At 38.8% G+C, this 14,155-nt stretch overlaps 1 protein-coding gene across 1 annotated transcript in view; it reads right to left on the reverse strand.

Annotated features, from left to right (window-relative positions):
* Positions 1-498: 498 nt before the first annotated feature.
* The window catches only part of LOC137592874 (copine-7-like), a 34,296-nt gene continuing 20,639 nt past the window's right edge, over positions 499-14,155 (reverse strand). Inside the window, exons 12-19 of the mRNA XM_068311347.1 lie at positions 14,016-14,102; positions 13,619-13,678; positions 12,510-12,643; positions 7,559-7,613; positions 3,712-3,763; positions 3,208-3,341; positions 2,071-2,307; positions 499-666 (exon numbers count right to left, since the gene is read on the reverse strand). Of these exons, the coding sequence (XP_068167448.1) occupies positions 514-666; positions 2,071-2,307; positions 3,208-3,341; positions 3,712-3,763; positions 7,559-7,613; positions 12,510-12,643; positions 13,619-13,678; positions 14,016-14,102 (912 nt within the window). The 3' untranslated portion in view covers positions 499-513. The remainder of the gene's footprint in view (positions 667-2,070; positions 2,308-3,207; positions 3,342-3,711; positions 3,764-7,558; positions 7,614-12,509; positions 12,644-13,618; positions 13,679-14,015; positions 14,103-14,155) is intronic.

The following is a 14,155-nucleotide window of genomic DNA, read 5'->3' on the forward strand; positions in this document are numbered from 1 at the left end:
ACACCATAGTCAGAAAGACTTAAGTCTGTGAGTGAAGGTCAACAGTGTCTCCTGATTTATCTGTAAAAATTGGTTTAGATATTGTTCAAATTGAGTAAACTATTTCTTTGTTGTGAAATACTGGAAAATACTGAACATAAAATGTCAAAGCTTTAATTTAATGGGCAGAGAGGAATCCAAAGATTGCATGTAATTATCAGGTCAGAACAGTTTTGAATACCAAAAATTTTTGGAGAATAATAAACAACATTCATGATGCTCAAACAGCTGGATGGTCAAGAGAATTGTGGATTCCACACTCAGCAGAGGAATAAGAAATCATCCCTGTAGCACTGACCTAGTGTAAACACGGTGATGGCAGTTGGCGACTGAACATGAATGAGTTACAACACATTTAGAAAGATTCTCTCTTTAGTCCTTGTTGATAATGGTGAAGCATGCGTTCCTCCTCCCTCCAAGATTACCGGAGCGGTGCTGTGGTCAGAGCTCAGACCGAGAGACCGGTGCAGGTTGTTATTCTGTTGGGGTGGAGGCGACTGGGCTGAGGATGGGTGTCAGTAAGTCCCTCATGGGACACATCGGGGAGATGGCCTTATGGCTGTAGTATTCTACAACTTGCTTGGGAACCTCTGCCAGAACACATTTGGCCAGAGCTGCAGGTGAGGCCTGCAACAGACCGAGAACAGGTGGAGTTGTCAACTTACTGTTACACACCATATAATCTGAGATACAAAATATTTTCCAATGGACATTTTGCAATCGTTTATGTTGCACACATTTTTAATGCAGTTATTACGGAGGTGAAGCACCCATCTCAATGTAGCAGTTTATCAGCTTCTTAGTTGGGTAACACATTGTACTGATGAATTGTCAGTAGGATTGTACTGGACATGTAGCGACAACATACACCAATGTATGGAGGGGGTGATGATGATGGAGAAATTCAGACACTGTCGCCCAATAGATGTCCCTGAAACTAGGTGGATTAATTTTTTTTGGGGGGGATCACTCAAGAATCTGCCCAATGGAACAGAAATACTTGGTCATTCATTGTGTCTTATGGACAGATCTAAGATCCAGGCCTGAGTTTTCATGATGAAAGACCTTAAATATAGGTATTACATGCAGTATAAACAGGAATAATACCAATATGGAGAAGCAATCCTGTGAAGGTCATGCTCTGTCTTGGTGAAGTTAACCATATCTATTTTACACCAGATATTTTTTATTATTGTTACCTCTAAATATTGCTGTATTGTTCTGTTCATACATCCTCAGTTCTATTCTCTCATTTCAAGCCAATTTGAGATCTGGTGTTGACGACTGTAACATCAGATACCAGCATTGTCACATTTCCAGGGCAACCACTGCTAAGTTTCTGCCACTTCCCTTTGTGTCTCATCAAGACACAACTCTAGTTTACTATCTGCCGTAAATCAAACCAAATCATGAGACTATCAGAATAGTGACCAAACATGACCCAGTGTGCAAAGCCATTAATTCCAATGAAAGGTGGAAGTCAAGATATAATGGCAGGTCACACATGATTCTCAGCCAACAGATCTGGGAGTTTGTCCAATATCAGCTCATAAAACTAACATTTGAATTTCTGAGCCTACATCCCGTTTCATTTTAGCTACATGTTAGTGAGGCTTTGTGGAGCCGTCTAGTGCTCTGGCAGGACTGGTATCTCACAAGGTGAAATGAGAGCATGTTGAAGATTGACATCAATAACATACTTTGCTCCTCATCCCCCTCCTCAGGTTTTGTTTCCTAAAACATTTTCTCTATATAGTAAAAAGATAATGTAACACACACTGTGGGAAATGAAACATGGCATAAGAAGTCATATAACTGCACAGCCATCTAAAATATTGCTGGTTTCTTGTAGCTATCGTATCTTGAATTGCTCCAGTCATTGATGCCATTTGGGGAGATGACAAAGCCAACAAAAGCCTCCTGTTAGTTCTTTAGAATAAAAAATATTTCCATAGGCAGCACAGACGTCAGGAGTGGGAATGAAGGCAAAAACCAAATAATAGGAAGCTAAAACTGAATGAAAGAACTGACCGTTTTGAAATCTCTGAAGGGCACGAACTGCACAATGTCCCTGAGGACCGGTTCACCCTTTGGTGAGCGAAGCACTCCATCATCTCCATCCAATATCTGCATGTCTGTGAAGTCTGCATTGCCCACACCAACAATGATAATGGAGAGAGGCTGGTAGGAGGCTCGTACAATGGCTTCACGTGTGTCTGCCATGTCCGTCACCACTCCATCTGTGAGAATGAGCAGGATGTGGTATCGCTGGAAAGAGATAAGAGTTTTCAGTGTGAATCAATCAATGTTAATGTTAATCCATCATTAATGGCAACCTGCAGTTATAATCGAGGACGACTCTCAGTGTGTGATTTCTTTTGAAGTAGGTCACCCAATGCTGTCGTGGATAATATTACAGTCTACATATGAAGATCTATGAAGAAGTCTTTGTGTTCATACATAACCAAGGCTTGGAAAGCAGTCATAGAGTAGTGCATTAATAATGTATGAATGCCCACATGAATGTGTGAAAATAATTCCAGTACAAGAATATAAATATGATATGATGTGCAGTAATGTTTCTCTTTTTTTTTTGATTGCTCCTATGTGTAGTGGTTTGTGTGTTTGTGTGTATTATTAATGTCCTGAAAGCACAGCTGTTTATTACAAGTAACTTAATGATCAAATAAGGTCTGATATTGAGGAGTAATAATTATCCGGGGTTCAGCACAATTGCAGGACTGTAATGTGTGAGAATACAATGTCCACACAGCCAATGGGTAATTTAAGACAGTAAATAGATAAACTGCAAGTGTGTTTTTACTCTCTAAGGGGTATTAACAAAAGATAAGAGCACGATAACACGAAAAGCCCCTGTTGTTAAATTGTATTTTAACTTCAGCTCATGAGGTAATATCTAACCAATAATATTGGAATAAGACAAAAGTGCACATCCATTGTGGTGCTTTATGGCTTCAAACCACACCAAATGAATACTAATTTGTTCTACTATTACAATTTCTTTTGCCCTGTAGGGCATCATTACTGTAAACAGTGGGGTGAACCAGAGCCTATTGGATATGCGAACTCGATTGATTGTAAGATGCAAGCCAATAAACCCAGTGATATAGCATCACATTCTTTAAAAGAGTGCAGAGGGACACTCACAGAAGCATCTTTGATGTTGCCGTCACCTGCTGCCTGCTTGGCTATTCTGTTAATTATGGGGGATACGTTGGTTGGGCCGTACAGTTGGATCTTCGGAAGGCAACCCTGGTACGCCTCGACCACACCTTGGATCTCTTTTTGAGGAAAGCAATGAGCAAAATGAAGGAAACATAAACACATTTATGTACTCTAGAGGTGAACAAGCACGTGTAAACTCAAGTGTACAGTCAGATGAATCAGTCAGTGGCCTCAATGTGTTTAACTGATTGGTCAAACATCATGCTTCAATGCAAAACAGAAACAGAAATGCTCACAAAAACCTTTCTTTTTGGGGGATATGTTAGGAATGTTGAGAAAACTCTTAATATTCTGCCATTAATTCACTTTATTTTTTAATTTACCAGGAATTTATAACAAGGGCCCTTCAGAGTGACATGGATTTTTTAACAATTTAAAATTCTACAATAATTTGAAAGAAGTCTGATGCGCAAAGTCCTTTCTTACCTTCACATTCGTCATCTTCTTGGTTGAAATTAATGGCAAAATCATGAGAGACCTGAGGATTAAAGAGGACAAAAGTGTTATTGCTGCTAATGATGTGGCTTTTTTACAATGCCATCCTTATTGTTCCTCCAAAATGCACCAGAAATGTTCATCATGTTGTTATTCATTCTGATGCTGGTGACTACAGTCCTGCCAGGAAGTCACTTTAATAATAACACATAGCTGAGACCTAAGAGCTCAGATAACTGAAAATGGGAAATTACAGTTGAATGTTGTTGTGTTTACAGTCAAGTATCATACCAAGGAAGATATCCTAATGATATTTAAAACAACACAACTGACCACATGTCTTAATTAGTCATACATTATTAAGATTATAAACAAATAAACTATAATAAACAGCACACAGAGGGTACACCTGAACCAAGGTACACGTCCCCCATGCTATATGACAAGGCAAGACTTTTTCCATTAACTGGATACACTCCAAATTTTAATGGCCTCTTCCTCACTGTATACCCAAGCCAAAGGTTTCATCAAAATCTGTCAGTCGTTTATGCATAATAGATTAAAGGAGTGAAAAAAGCTGTACAGTACTCACAATGTTAAACAGAATGAAAGAAAATTACTGCATCCATGCCTTTACTGGGATTCACTCCAGCACTTTAATAGTACATACACTTATACACACCTTTCCTGTCGAGTTTCATGAAAATCTTTCAATGTCTTTTTTTTTTTTTTCCTTTGAAATCTTACAAACAGGCAAACCAACCTTGGCAAAAACATTACTTCCTCTTTTAATGTAATAAATAAATATCTTTAACATTAATGTAATATTCTTGCCATCAAAATGTCAGATTGATTTTGTTTATCACAAAGCTGTTGGAATGGCAAAAATTAAATCCTCCTGTGTTATTTCCCCTCACCACAAACCATTTTTTTTCCAGACGCACCAACTGTCGGGGAGATCAGTGACAGCTGACTCGTCTCCAGCTGGCAACATATTTGCTTTTTCCCAGTTATTTTAAAGCCATTTTTTGTTTTTCATGGTATTAACACCCTGAAATCAGTTACTGTACAGATAAATATGACAGAGAAATTAATCCTGCTGCCCAGTGAATGTCACTGGGATGCTGCCAGAGGAGGGATCTTGTTTATCAGGCTTGTTTCACAGCAGACCTCCTGATATGACAGCATGAAATGGACATGCTTAACTAATAACATTCATAATTGCTGTCTTGCATTAGCTAGTTGTTGAGCACAGGATTGTGTAGGATGGTTCACTTGCACAGGTTAAAGGGCATCGCTTTCATTTAGAAATTGCATTGATATCATTTGCAACAGCAAATACATTTATATTTGCAGCCTGGGTTGATAGATAAGAGACAAAGAAATGCTCATTCAGTAGCAGGAAGGTGGTGATGGATAGGAAAAAAACTCTGATACCAGGTTGGGACCAGTCTCAGGTCTGCATATAAGATAGGCAAAAATGTTTGTAATGTAGAAAATTGTAACACTATTGTTCCACAATATAATATATTCTTATAAATGTTTCTACTGTTGTTAATAAGTTACATATACCATACAAGTTTCTAAGGGATAGAGCTGTATGGTAACATTTAAATAGAATGTTACATTTTTAAGTGTCTGTTTCCTTAGTTACACTTTTCAGTCATCGTTCATTTAATAGGTTAATTCATTCATTCATTTGTATATTCATTCATTTGTTCATTCAGTGTATGTCCTGTCAACACTTCATTTTTAATTCTATTCATTTTTAGTGTTTTGCTGCATTGTTTCCTGTCATTTCAGAGCCTTCTCCACCTCCGTGAACTCAATCGGTTCATCCCCTTCATCTGTGGTACCTCAGTCACCTGCAACCCGTTTCTCTATCAGTCTCCACCCAACATATTCCACCCCGATTGTTAATGTTTATCCAGCATCCCTGTTTTCTGCTTGAATATCTAGTATTGATTTGGCCCATTCCCTGGATTCTGCCTCTTGCCTGCTACTTGTTGGATTTGTTTGCCTGTTTGGATTGGTTACCTGGTGTTTTAAACGCCATTCTGGAATTAAACATGGATTTTGATTCTATTCTCCTGTTGTACTTTTGGGTTCCACCTGTCAGTTTTGTCTAAAGCATGTCAGTATGTAACTCATTCATTCATTCATTCATTCATTCATTCGTTCATTCATTCATTCGTTCATTCATTCATTCGTTCATTCAGTATTACACTTCGTCTGTCACTGATATAACAGGCTAAATTTATTCTATCCAACATAATCAGACAATACATCCCATCATAAAATATAATGATTATTCCAAAATACACAATACACACACACACACACACACACACACACACACACACACACACACACATACACACACACACACACACGCACACACACACACACACACACACACACACACACACACACACTGACAAGGACAAAACATGACAATTTAAAGTAATGACGCAACATTTCATATTTGAAAAACAAATTTACTCTGGGTTTAATTTACAGCTGCAGTAAGTAGTTATTATTGTAAGCTTGGTTTAAATAATTCTGACCGTTGTGTGGTGCTAACAAGATCAATTTGAATGGTTCCAGAAAGCACCCACCCACCTTCTCATTTAGATTTACAAAGAAAAGCATAGTCCAAGTCAATGGCAAATCTCACAGACTACAAAAACCCTCATCTGGGTTTGACATGTCTTAACTCTGAGTCAGACAAAACTGTCGGAGTAGAACTGACATTAATTTGCTGGTTAGTGAAAACATCTGACAACCTTGACGTTCCGCATCAAGCCATGCAAAATGCATGTGCATGTTACGTTGGTGAGAGAGGTTTGACGGGCCGACATGAAGCAACACAGACTGAGCTGGCAGGTTTGGTGTTGTGTTTGTCACATTTCCAAACACAGTCGTTCATATTCATTGGAAATAAACATGAAGCTTCCCCTTAACTCACAAACCTCACTATCTGATGCAAACTGTCAGGTATTTATTTGTATTCTCTAATCACACACACTATGGATGAGACACAATTAAAGCTACAAGAGTGCACAACATCCTAGACGGAGATAAAGGCTTGGTGTGATGACAGGTGTCAAGCTTTCACAGCCTGAGTTCATAGATACAGCATTTGTTTAGCTGCTCTTTGTTGGTAATTTGCATTTATCTACTACTACTGATTGTTAACAATGCTGCTGCAGCAAGGAGTAAGATTTCTTTTAGTCCTTAAAGGCAACCACAAATGGAGGAGTCACATGTCATCATTACATCTGAGCTACAACTCTTTGTAGGATTGAAAATGTAATTGTTGTTTTTTCACATCACCACACACCACAGCGGTGTGTTCCATTAATAAGAGGTCATTCTGGTTTGATAGCTTATGTCATGCTTCGGTGCATGTGTGCACAAACTAACGCTGTGTATTTCCACCCCCAGGGCTCCGCTCAGAGCCTCTGAAGGAATTTGGTGCAGGTTACTCAAAGAAAGGCTCTCATGAATTGTTATATAAATTGGAAATCAACAACACAGAGCTTTCATGTGATTGGAACATGATATTTTCTGAAGACATGTTGATATTTAAAGACATGGGGTTATGAATAAAATTAAACTCAGTAATTACTTTTAAATGTGTTGTCAGAATAGCCAACCGTGTCAAAACATTTATAACAAAATCAACTTTCTTATCAGTGAGTTGGATTTGATAAGAATACATGAATATATAGTTATATTCTAATTATAATATACACTTGTACTAAACTATATACTTATACTTATTATTGTTCATGTACTAAAAACAGGCAGTGCAGTGACACAAACAGATACTCACCTCATAATTTGGAGGGATTCTGGCACCAAACCCCAAAGCGGAAAACCTTTTGTCACTGAAATGATGAGAAAATTAATGTCATTTCTTTGGGTTACTGTTATTTAGTCTGTAATAGCATTTGATAGTTATCTGAAAAATATTGTTGGCTTATCTTTCTGTTCACATTTCTGAGGGCGACTCAATTTCTTGCTTTGATTTCATGAATATTAAAAGACTAAATTACAATTTAAAATGTGTCCCTGCAGCCACAGTTTACACCTGTTACGAGTTACTAAGCGTCTTTATCTTTTCCATTTTTTGCTGAACCTTTTTCTGAGATTCTGCTGTGCAGAATTTCTGAGTTTCTGCTGTGCAGGATTATGTGCTCCTCAAGGTCAGGTTGCACAGCTGTGTATGAATAACAAGTTGGATTTTATTTCTGTGTTTAAGTCACTAGACAGGGAGAAGAAACATGCTTATAAAAACAAGATGTGACCTGTTGTGCACACCTTCACCGGTGTCAACACCAGTGTTGTGCGAGGGGCAACCACAGGGAATTCTGACTGGACTTAGACTAGACAACAATAATGTGATGGTTCAATACCATACATACATCCATGCAGAAAATGGGAAACTTTAGGCATCAGAAGGAATTGAACCTGTAACCTTCTTGCAAAAGCGCTACACACTGCACCACCATATGTTGTATGGTGTGATCCAATAATGAAAAACACTTCATTATTAGGGTTTTGACCCATAAAACCCTAATTTTATGAGTCAAAACAAATTGTTAGAGTTCTGTACACCATACATGCAGCACACTTCCACCACTAAATGTATGCCAAATGCAGAACATGTCTGGTTCATTCTCATATCAGGACTGCAGCACAGCAGATTTGGAGAGACATTTTAAACCATGTATTTAATTAATCTGCTCTGGACATGGTGTGGGGGCTTCAAACTGTGCACAGCAAAGTTCGCAGTCGTAATTTTAGAGTTGATGTATATGGTGCTCTGACAAGTGTTGATTGGAGAGCTATTTGTCCCCTCGCTGAACTACTATGGCTTTGAGGCAGCTTTTCAGAGCTATGGGGAGCTTCATTAACTCTAAAATTTGCCAAAGAGATGATTTCTAAATTACCTGGGTCAAATCCTCTTTTAAAGGTGATCTCAGGCCACAGTGTGTGTGTGTGTGTGTGTGTGTGTGTGTGTGTGTGTGTGTGTGTGTGTGTGCGTGCGTGCGTGCGTGCGTGCGTGCGTGCGTGCGTGTGTATCTATAGATATATATATATAAAATTAAAAAATTGTCTCGTCTTCTTTTTCATTGACATATCAGAATATACGTAATTACACATCCTCTACAGTAGGTGGCAGTGGAGTTTTCCCATCTACATGTAATGTGCTATTAACTGTAATTAATAGAGCGTGCTCTGGGAGTATTTACTCCTCTGCTGTGGTCTAGGATTTTTTTTTTTACTTAGCACACACACATACATACACACACACACACACACACACACACACACACACACACAAATGCACAGAAACACCAGAGGGCATGCGTGGCGGAGGGTGAGGGACGCAGAATGCTTTCTTATCTTATGGGGGGGCTTAACAGAAAACAATTGAGAAACATTACCTTACAGTATCAGTTACTGTATTGTAAGTGGAACGCTGCACAAGCTAGAATCTAGACTTTGAGCTCGTGGGAAAGCCATCACTGATCAATAAGGCATATGGGTCCTCCTGATTACCATAGTGAGTCACAATCATTACATCCTCAAGAGAGACAAATATGTAAATGAGTGCAGTGTTTTTTGTGCATACTATCCATATGACCCTGCTAACATGCTGTGTGCTTAAACTCTGCTGTTGAACGGTAAGTTCTAAGCTCACCATTAGAGCACATGTTCAGTTGGGCTTCTCAATCAATTTTGTTCAAAATACTCCCAGACCCTTTGAAACACATTACAGCATGTTGATAGCTGGGATGCAAATTGATGGGAACAAACAAATTGTGGTTTTTGCTTTTTTATTGGCATCAACAGTTTTCGTTAAGTAGAGGACAAGAGGACAGAGAAGACAACCGATAACCTATTGAATCCGTTCTGCTATAAAGTGTAAAGTGGTCCCGTGATGTCCCACTTTTTGTCTGCACGTGTGAGGAGCCACGGGGTAATGTGGCTGCTATAACAGCCCTCTCAGCAAGGTAAACGAGTCTCTTCCCACACAGACAAAGCTAATCACTCCAGCTCCATAATGTACTCCTCTACAAGGACCCTAAAAATCTACATTACTGATTTTCACTAAAGGCTAAAAGGTTTGCTTGGTCACATTTCACACCTCAATAGCAGAGAGAATAGTTGCCTACACATGCGGCCACTTATTATCTACGATGCCATTATGTTCATGCAGCAGATGTGTAAACACAACAAATGATAATGCTATGAGCAGATAATTTTGATGAGGTAGGTCTTCAGTATCTCCAGTGCTCTCTATTGGAATGCCATTATGATCCAGTAAGTTTCCCCCTGACAATCCATAGGATGACCTTCATTAATCAGGGGTGTTAATACACATAGATGTTGGTCTAAAATAGATGAGATGAGGTTTCTCTGGAGCAAGGCATACTTTTAATTATTTCCCAATGAGAACAAAGTACTTACAAGCCTGCCAAAAAAATAATAAATAATCATTTGGTTTATCAGCCTAACTTCTGCATCCTCCTCTCCAACACCATCTGCCCTCATGTCTTCCATCACTACATCCATCCACCTTCTCTTTGGTCTCCCTCTTGCCCTCTTGCCTGGTAGCTCCATCCTCAACCCTTACCTTTATACTCACCATCTCTCCGCTGGACGTGTCCAAACCATTGAAGTCTGCTCTCTCTGACTTTGTCTGCAAAACATCTCACCTCAGCCGTTCCTCTGAACTCATCCAACCTGGTCCCTCCTAGAGAGAACTTCAACATCTTCACTTCCTCCACTTCCAGCTCGGCTTCCTGTCTTCTTTTCAGCAACACTGTCTGTAATCTGTACATCATGGCTGTCCTCACCACTGACTTATAAACTTTTCCCTTAATTCTAACAGAGACTCTTGTTACTTAAGACACCGGACACTTTCCTCCACCCATTCCACCCTGCTTGAATCTGTTTCTTCACCTCCTCATCATACTCACTGTTACTCTGGTCTACTGACCCAAAGTATTTAAAGTCCTTTTGATATTTCTTATCCCTATAGCCTCACTCTTCCTTCTCCAATCCTCTAATTTATGCACAAATATTCTGTTTTACTTCGACTAATCTTTACTGAACTGTATTCAGTTCCTTCCTTAAACAGGCTCACATCACTTTCCAAGCCATGCTGTTAATTCTCCACCCAACACTTCTTTTTTGAGTGTTTGCCTTTGTTTGGTTAGCCCCCTTTCTCTGCTTGACCGTAGTTCAGTGAAGCAGAAGAAGAAGCGGAAGCAGTTGCAGAAGCAGTAGTAGTAGTAGAACCAGTAGCAGTAGCAGTAAAAGAAGAAGCAGTAGCAGTAGCAGTAGTAGTAGTAGCAGTACTGTGGTATTAGTAGTAGCAGTAGCAGTAGCAGCAGTACCAGTAGTAGTAGTAGTAGTAGTAGTAGTAGTAGTAGTAGCAGTTGTAGTAGCAGCACTAGTAGCAGTAGCAGTAGTAGTAGCAGTAGTAGTATTATCAGTAGCAGTAGTGGAAGAGGTAGTAGTACTGTCAGTAGCAGTAGTAGAAGCGGTAGTAGTAGCAGTAGCAGCAGTAGTAGTAGTAGTAGTAGTAGCAGTGACAGGTACTGAGGACTACACCGTTGCTCTAAAGGAGAAAACACACACACCCAGCAAGGTCAAGAATGCACCAAACCATTTTCTTAGCACAGATGCACTGATGTGTGTCTGTGTTTTGACTTCACAGTGACTCCTAACCTTACTGTACTCTGACCCAACACAGTATTCTATGGTTGTACAGTTGTTGCACAAATGCTTGTACTTTAAGTATGGGACCACCTGAATGTTCAACTTCATGTTGAAAATGAAAACTATATGAGATGAAACGGAATTGTATTATGTTTTGTACAATATAAAACGTGTTTTATTTATATGCTGTAATACTACATGTATTTCTTAGGCTTTTAATGTTTAGTGCTCCTATTCCTACTGTGTTATGAGAAAAAAGAAAACTTAGTATATGTATTGTCTTCTCCTCACTGTGATACCAGAATATCTTGTAAAAACTGCTTTGAGAAATCCACCAGGAAAAAAAGGCCAGCATGCAAATAAATTCGTTTCTGATGTCTTCGCAGGATTTAAATGCCTGCTGGTGATATAAAGGCCAAAACATCATTTTTCTGGCAGATCATTAAATGATGAAAATGAATTGATATTTTGAAATAGAACCAGTCAACGAGGAAGCATAAATTAGCGTGTCAATGTCCTTGACTGACTTCTGCAGCCCCAGATTGGCTCCATGCATAAAACATGCAAGTAGAGACCAATTCACTTCACAAATGTACTAGGTGCAAACAGCTTCTGATGTACACAGGGTTTAACAAGGATTAAAGTGATTTACTAATTTGAAAATGATGTTGACAGCTTGTTGTGTTTGTGCTGAGCAGCTGCTTTTCTGGCAATATATCACCTATTCAAGTTCACTCAAAATGAGAAAACATGTCAGTGGAAAATGAATTGGGGATGGTGGAGTTGGCATTCAACAGTTCTATCAGCCCTCTAACAAGCAGGTGAGCGAATATGTAATAATCTGCAGGGTCATCTGTGTCGTTCAGTGCTCAATGATTTCCGTTGCAATCTTGTTGCTGCATTTCACTTGGAGTGGCTCATTCCAGGGTGCAAGAAACCACCAAAGTGGCATGCAGTGAGCGCCCTGCAACTCTGTCTCTCCACAGGAGAGACTGGCAATCCCTAGAGGCATCAAAGAGCCTATGCTGAGAAACAAAGCATTGACAAACCTATCATAGTCTTGACAGATCTCCCCCACTGCTATCAGAGCCTTCAGGTACTCGTTGGGCTGGTAGGGGTTGATGTAGTGCAGCGAACAGCTGTTCCTGGGATCTCCATTGGAGGCTGTGAAGTCGATGGCAACCTGGTAGGAAGAACAGTAACTATGCAACATGAACAATATTATGGAATCAATTATTTTAACTTTCTTGTTAATTTCTGTTCCTGATTTGTCTTTATGCAGACATTTATTTGGCTGCACTTTCCATATGAAGCCTACAATATAACATATGGCAGTATAAATTATCTGATCAGAGGTAGGCACTTTCACATTTAACACCCACAGAGATTCAAGCAGCTGCAGCTCCAACTGCTTCAACAAGGAGTTACTGCCTCTACCACAGCGGTCCTCATTATTAATATTCACCGCTTCAGTAATCCAGCTGTAGAAAAAGCAGTAGAACTATGAGAGCAGACCAAAGGGCAAGAGTTGAACAGGATTTGAATTTATTCTGTGAAGCATGCTACAAAACAAAAAAAAACAAAAACTGGGTGCACAGGAAAAAACACCAACAAGAGCTGTATAAACAAAAAGAAGAGCTATAAACACTGTCACTGACAGAGGAATTATTATGATCCCAAATAAAAATACTGATATCACTCCAGTGATATCAGTATTAATTAAAGTGGAGCAATGAAATCATCAAAAATAAAAACAAATAAAAGTGTATATTATTTATTTCATTATACGGTATATATTTTCAATGGTTATTTCTCATGTATGACTATCAAAGCAGCCAATTACTCTTTATTGTGGTTATCATCCTTCCTGATAAACTGATCTTTTGTTTGAAAAAAGTGAATAAAAATACTGAAATGTTGTTAATCAACCAGAAATTGAACAAATGCTTTCTATTGTCCATCTAAAAAAAATAGCTATTTTTGCAACATGTAGTGAGGCTAAATGTAGAATGTGTAATATTTCAGAATTATTAAAATGCATTCTAAAGGACCGATGGGAAACTTGCAGACAGTACTTAGTGATTCCTAAAACAAGGGCCAGTGCGGTTTGAAGTTCGACGACAACAAGGCATGAATAAACACAGACTGATCTAATTACCGTAAAGTGAATCTGGCATCCTCCCATGATGTAATCTAAGAAGGAGTAGATTCTGTGGAGCTGAAAAAAAAAAAACATAACACTTGAGTAAAGGATGTTTTGGACGGGATGTTAAAGCAGAATCAACTCCACATATTTGTTTACTTCAAAAAGTAAAAAAAAAAAAAATTATGACAAATTGTGGGAGAAAATTTTTTGTGCAACGATTCTATGTAAAATGCAGACATGCAAAACAAACATTAATCATTGCATGGTTTCATAGAAAAAAAAGATTGTAAAAAAAAAAAAAAAGAAGGCTTCATTTCCTGACTAAGTAATGTTGTTTTACAGAATGAAAAAAAAAAATCTGTTAACTTCATTAAAAGTTCACAGCCATGACTCTGTGGCAGCTTCCTACCTTCAGGTCACTGAGGATGACGACTCCTGAATTCTTGTAGTTTCTCTTCTTCTGTTTATATTTGGGATTCACACAATCCCACGACACCTTATACCATGTACAGCAAGACAGACCAAACAGGAATATCATTTAGGGGCATC

This window comes from Antennarius striatus, chromosome 1, assembly GCF_040054535.1.
Source record: "Antennarius striatus isolate MH-2024 chromosome 1, ASM4005453v1, whole genome shotgun sequence".
Classification (NCBI taxonomy): Eukaryota; Metazoa; Chordata; class Actinopteri; order Lophiiformes; family Antennariidae; genus Antennarius; species Antennarius striatus.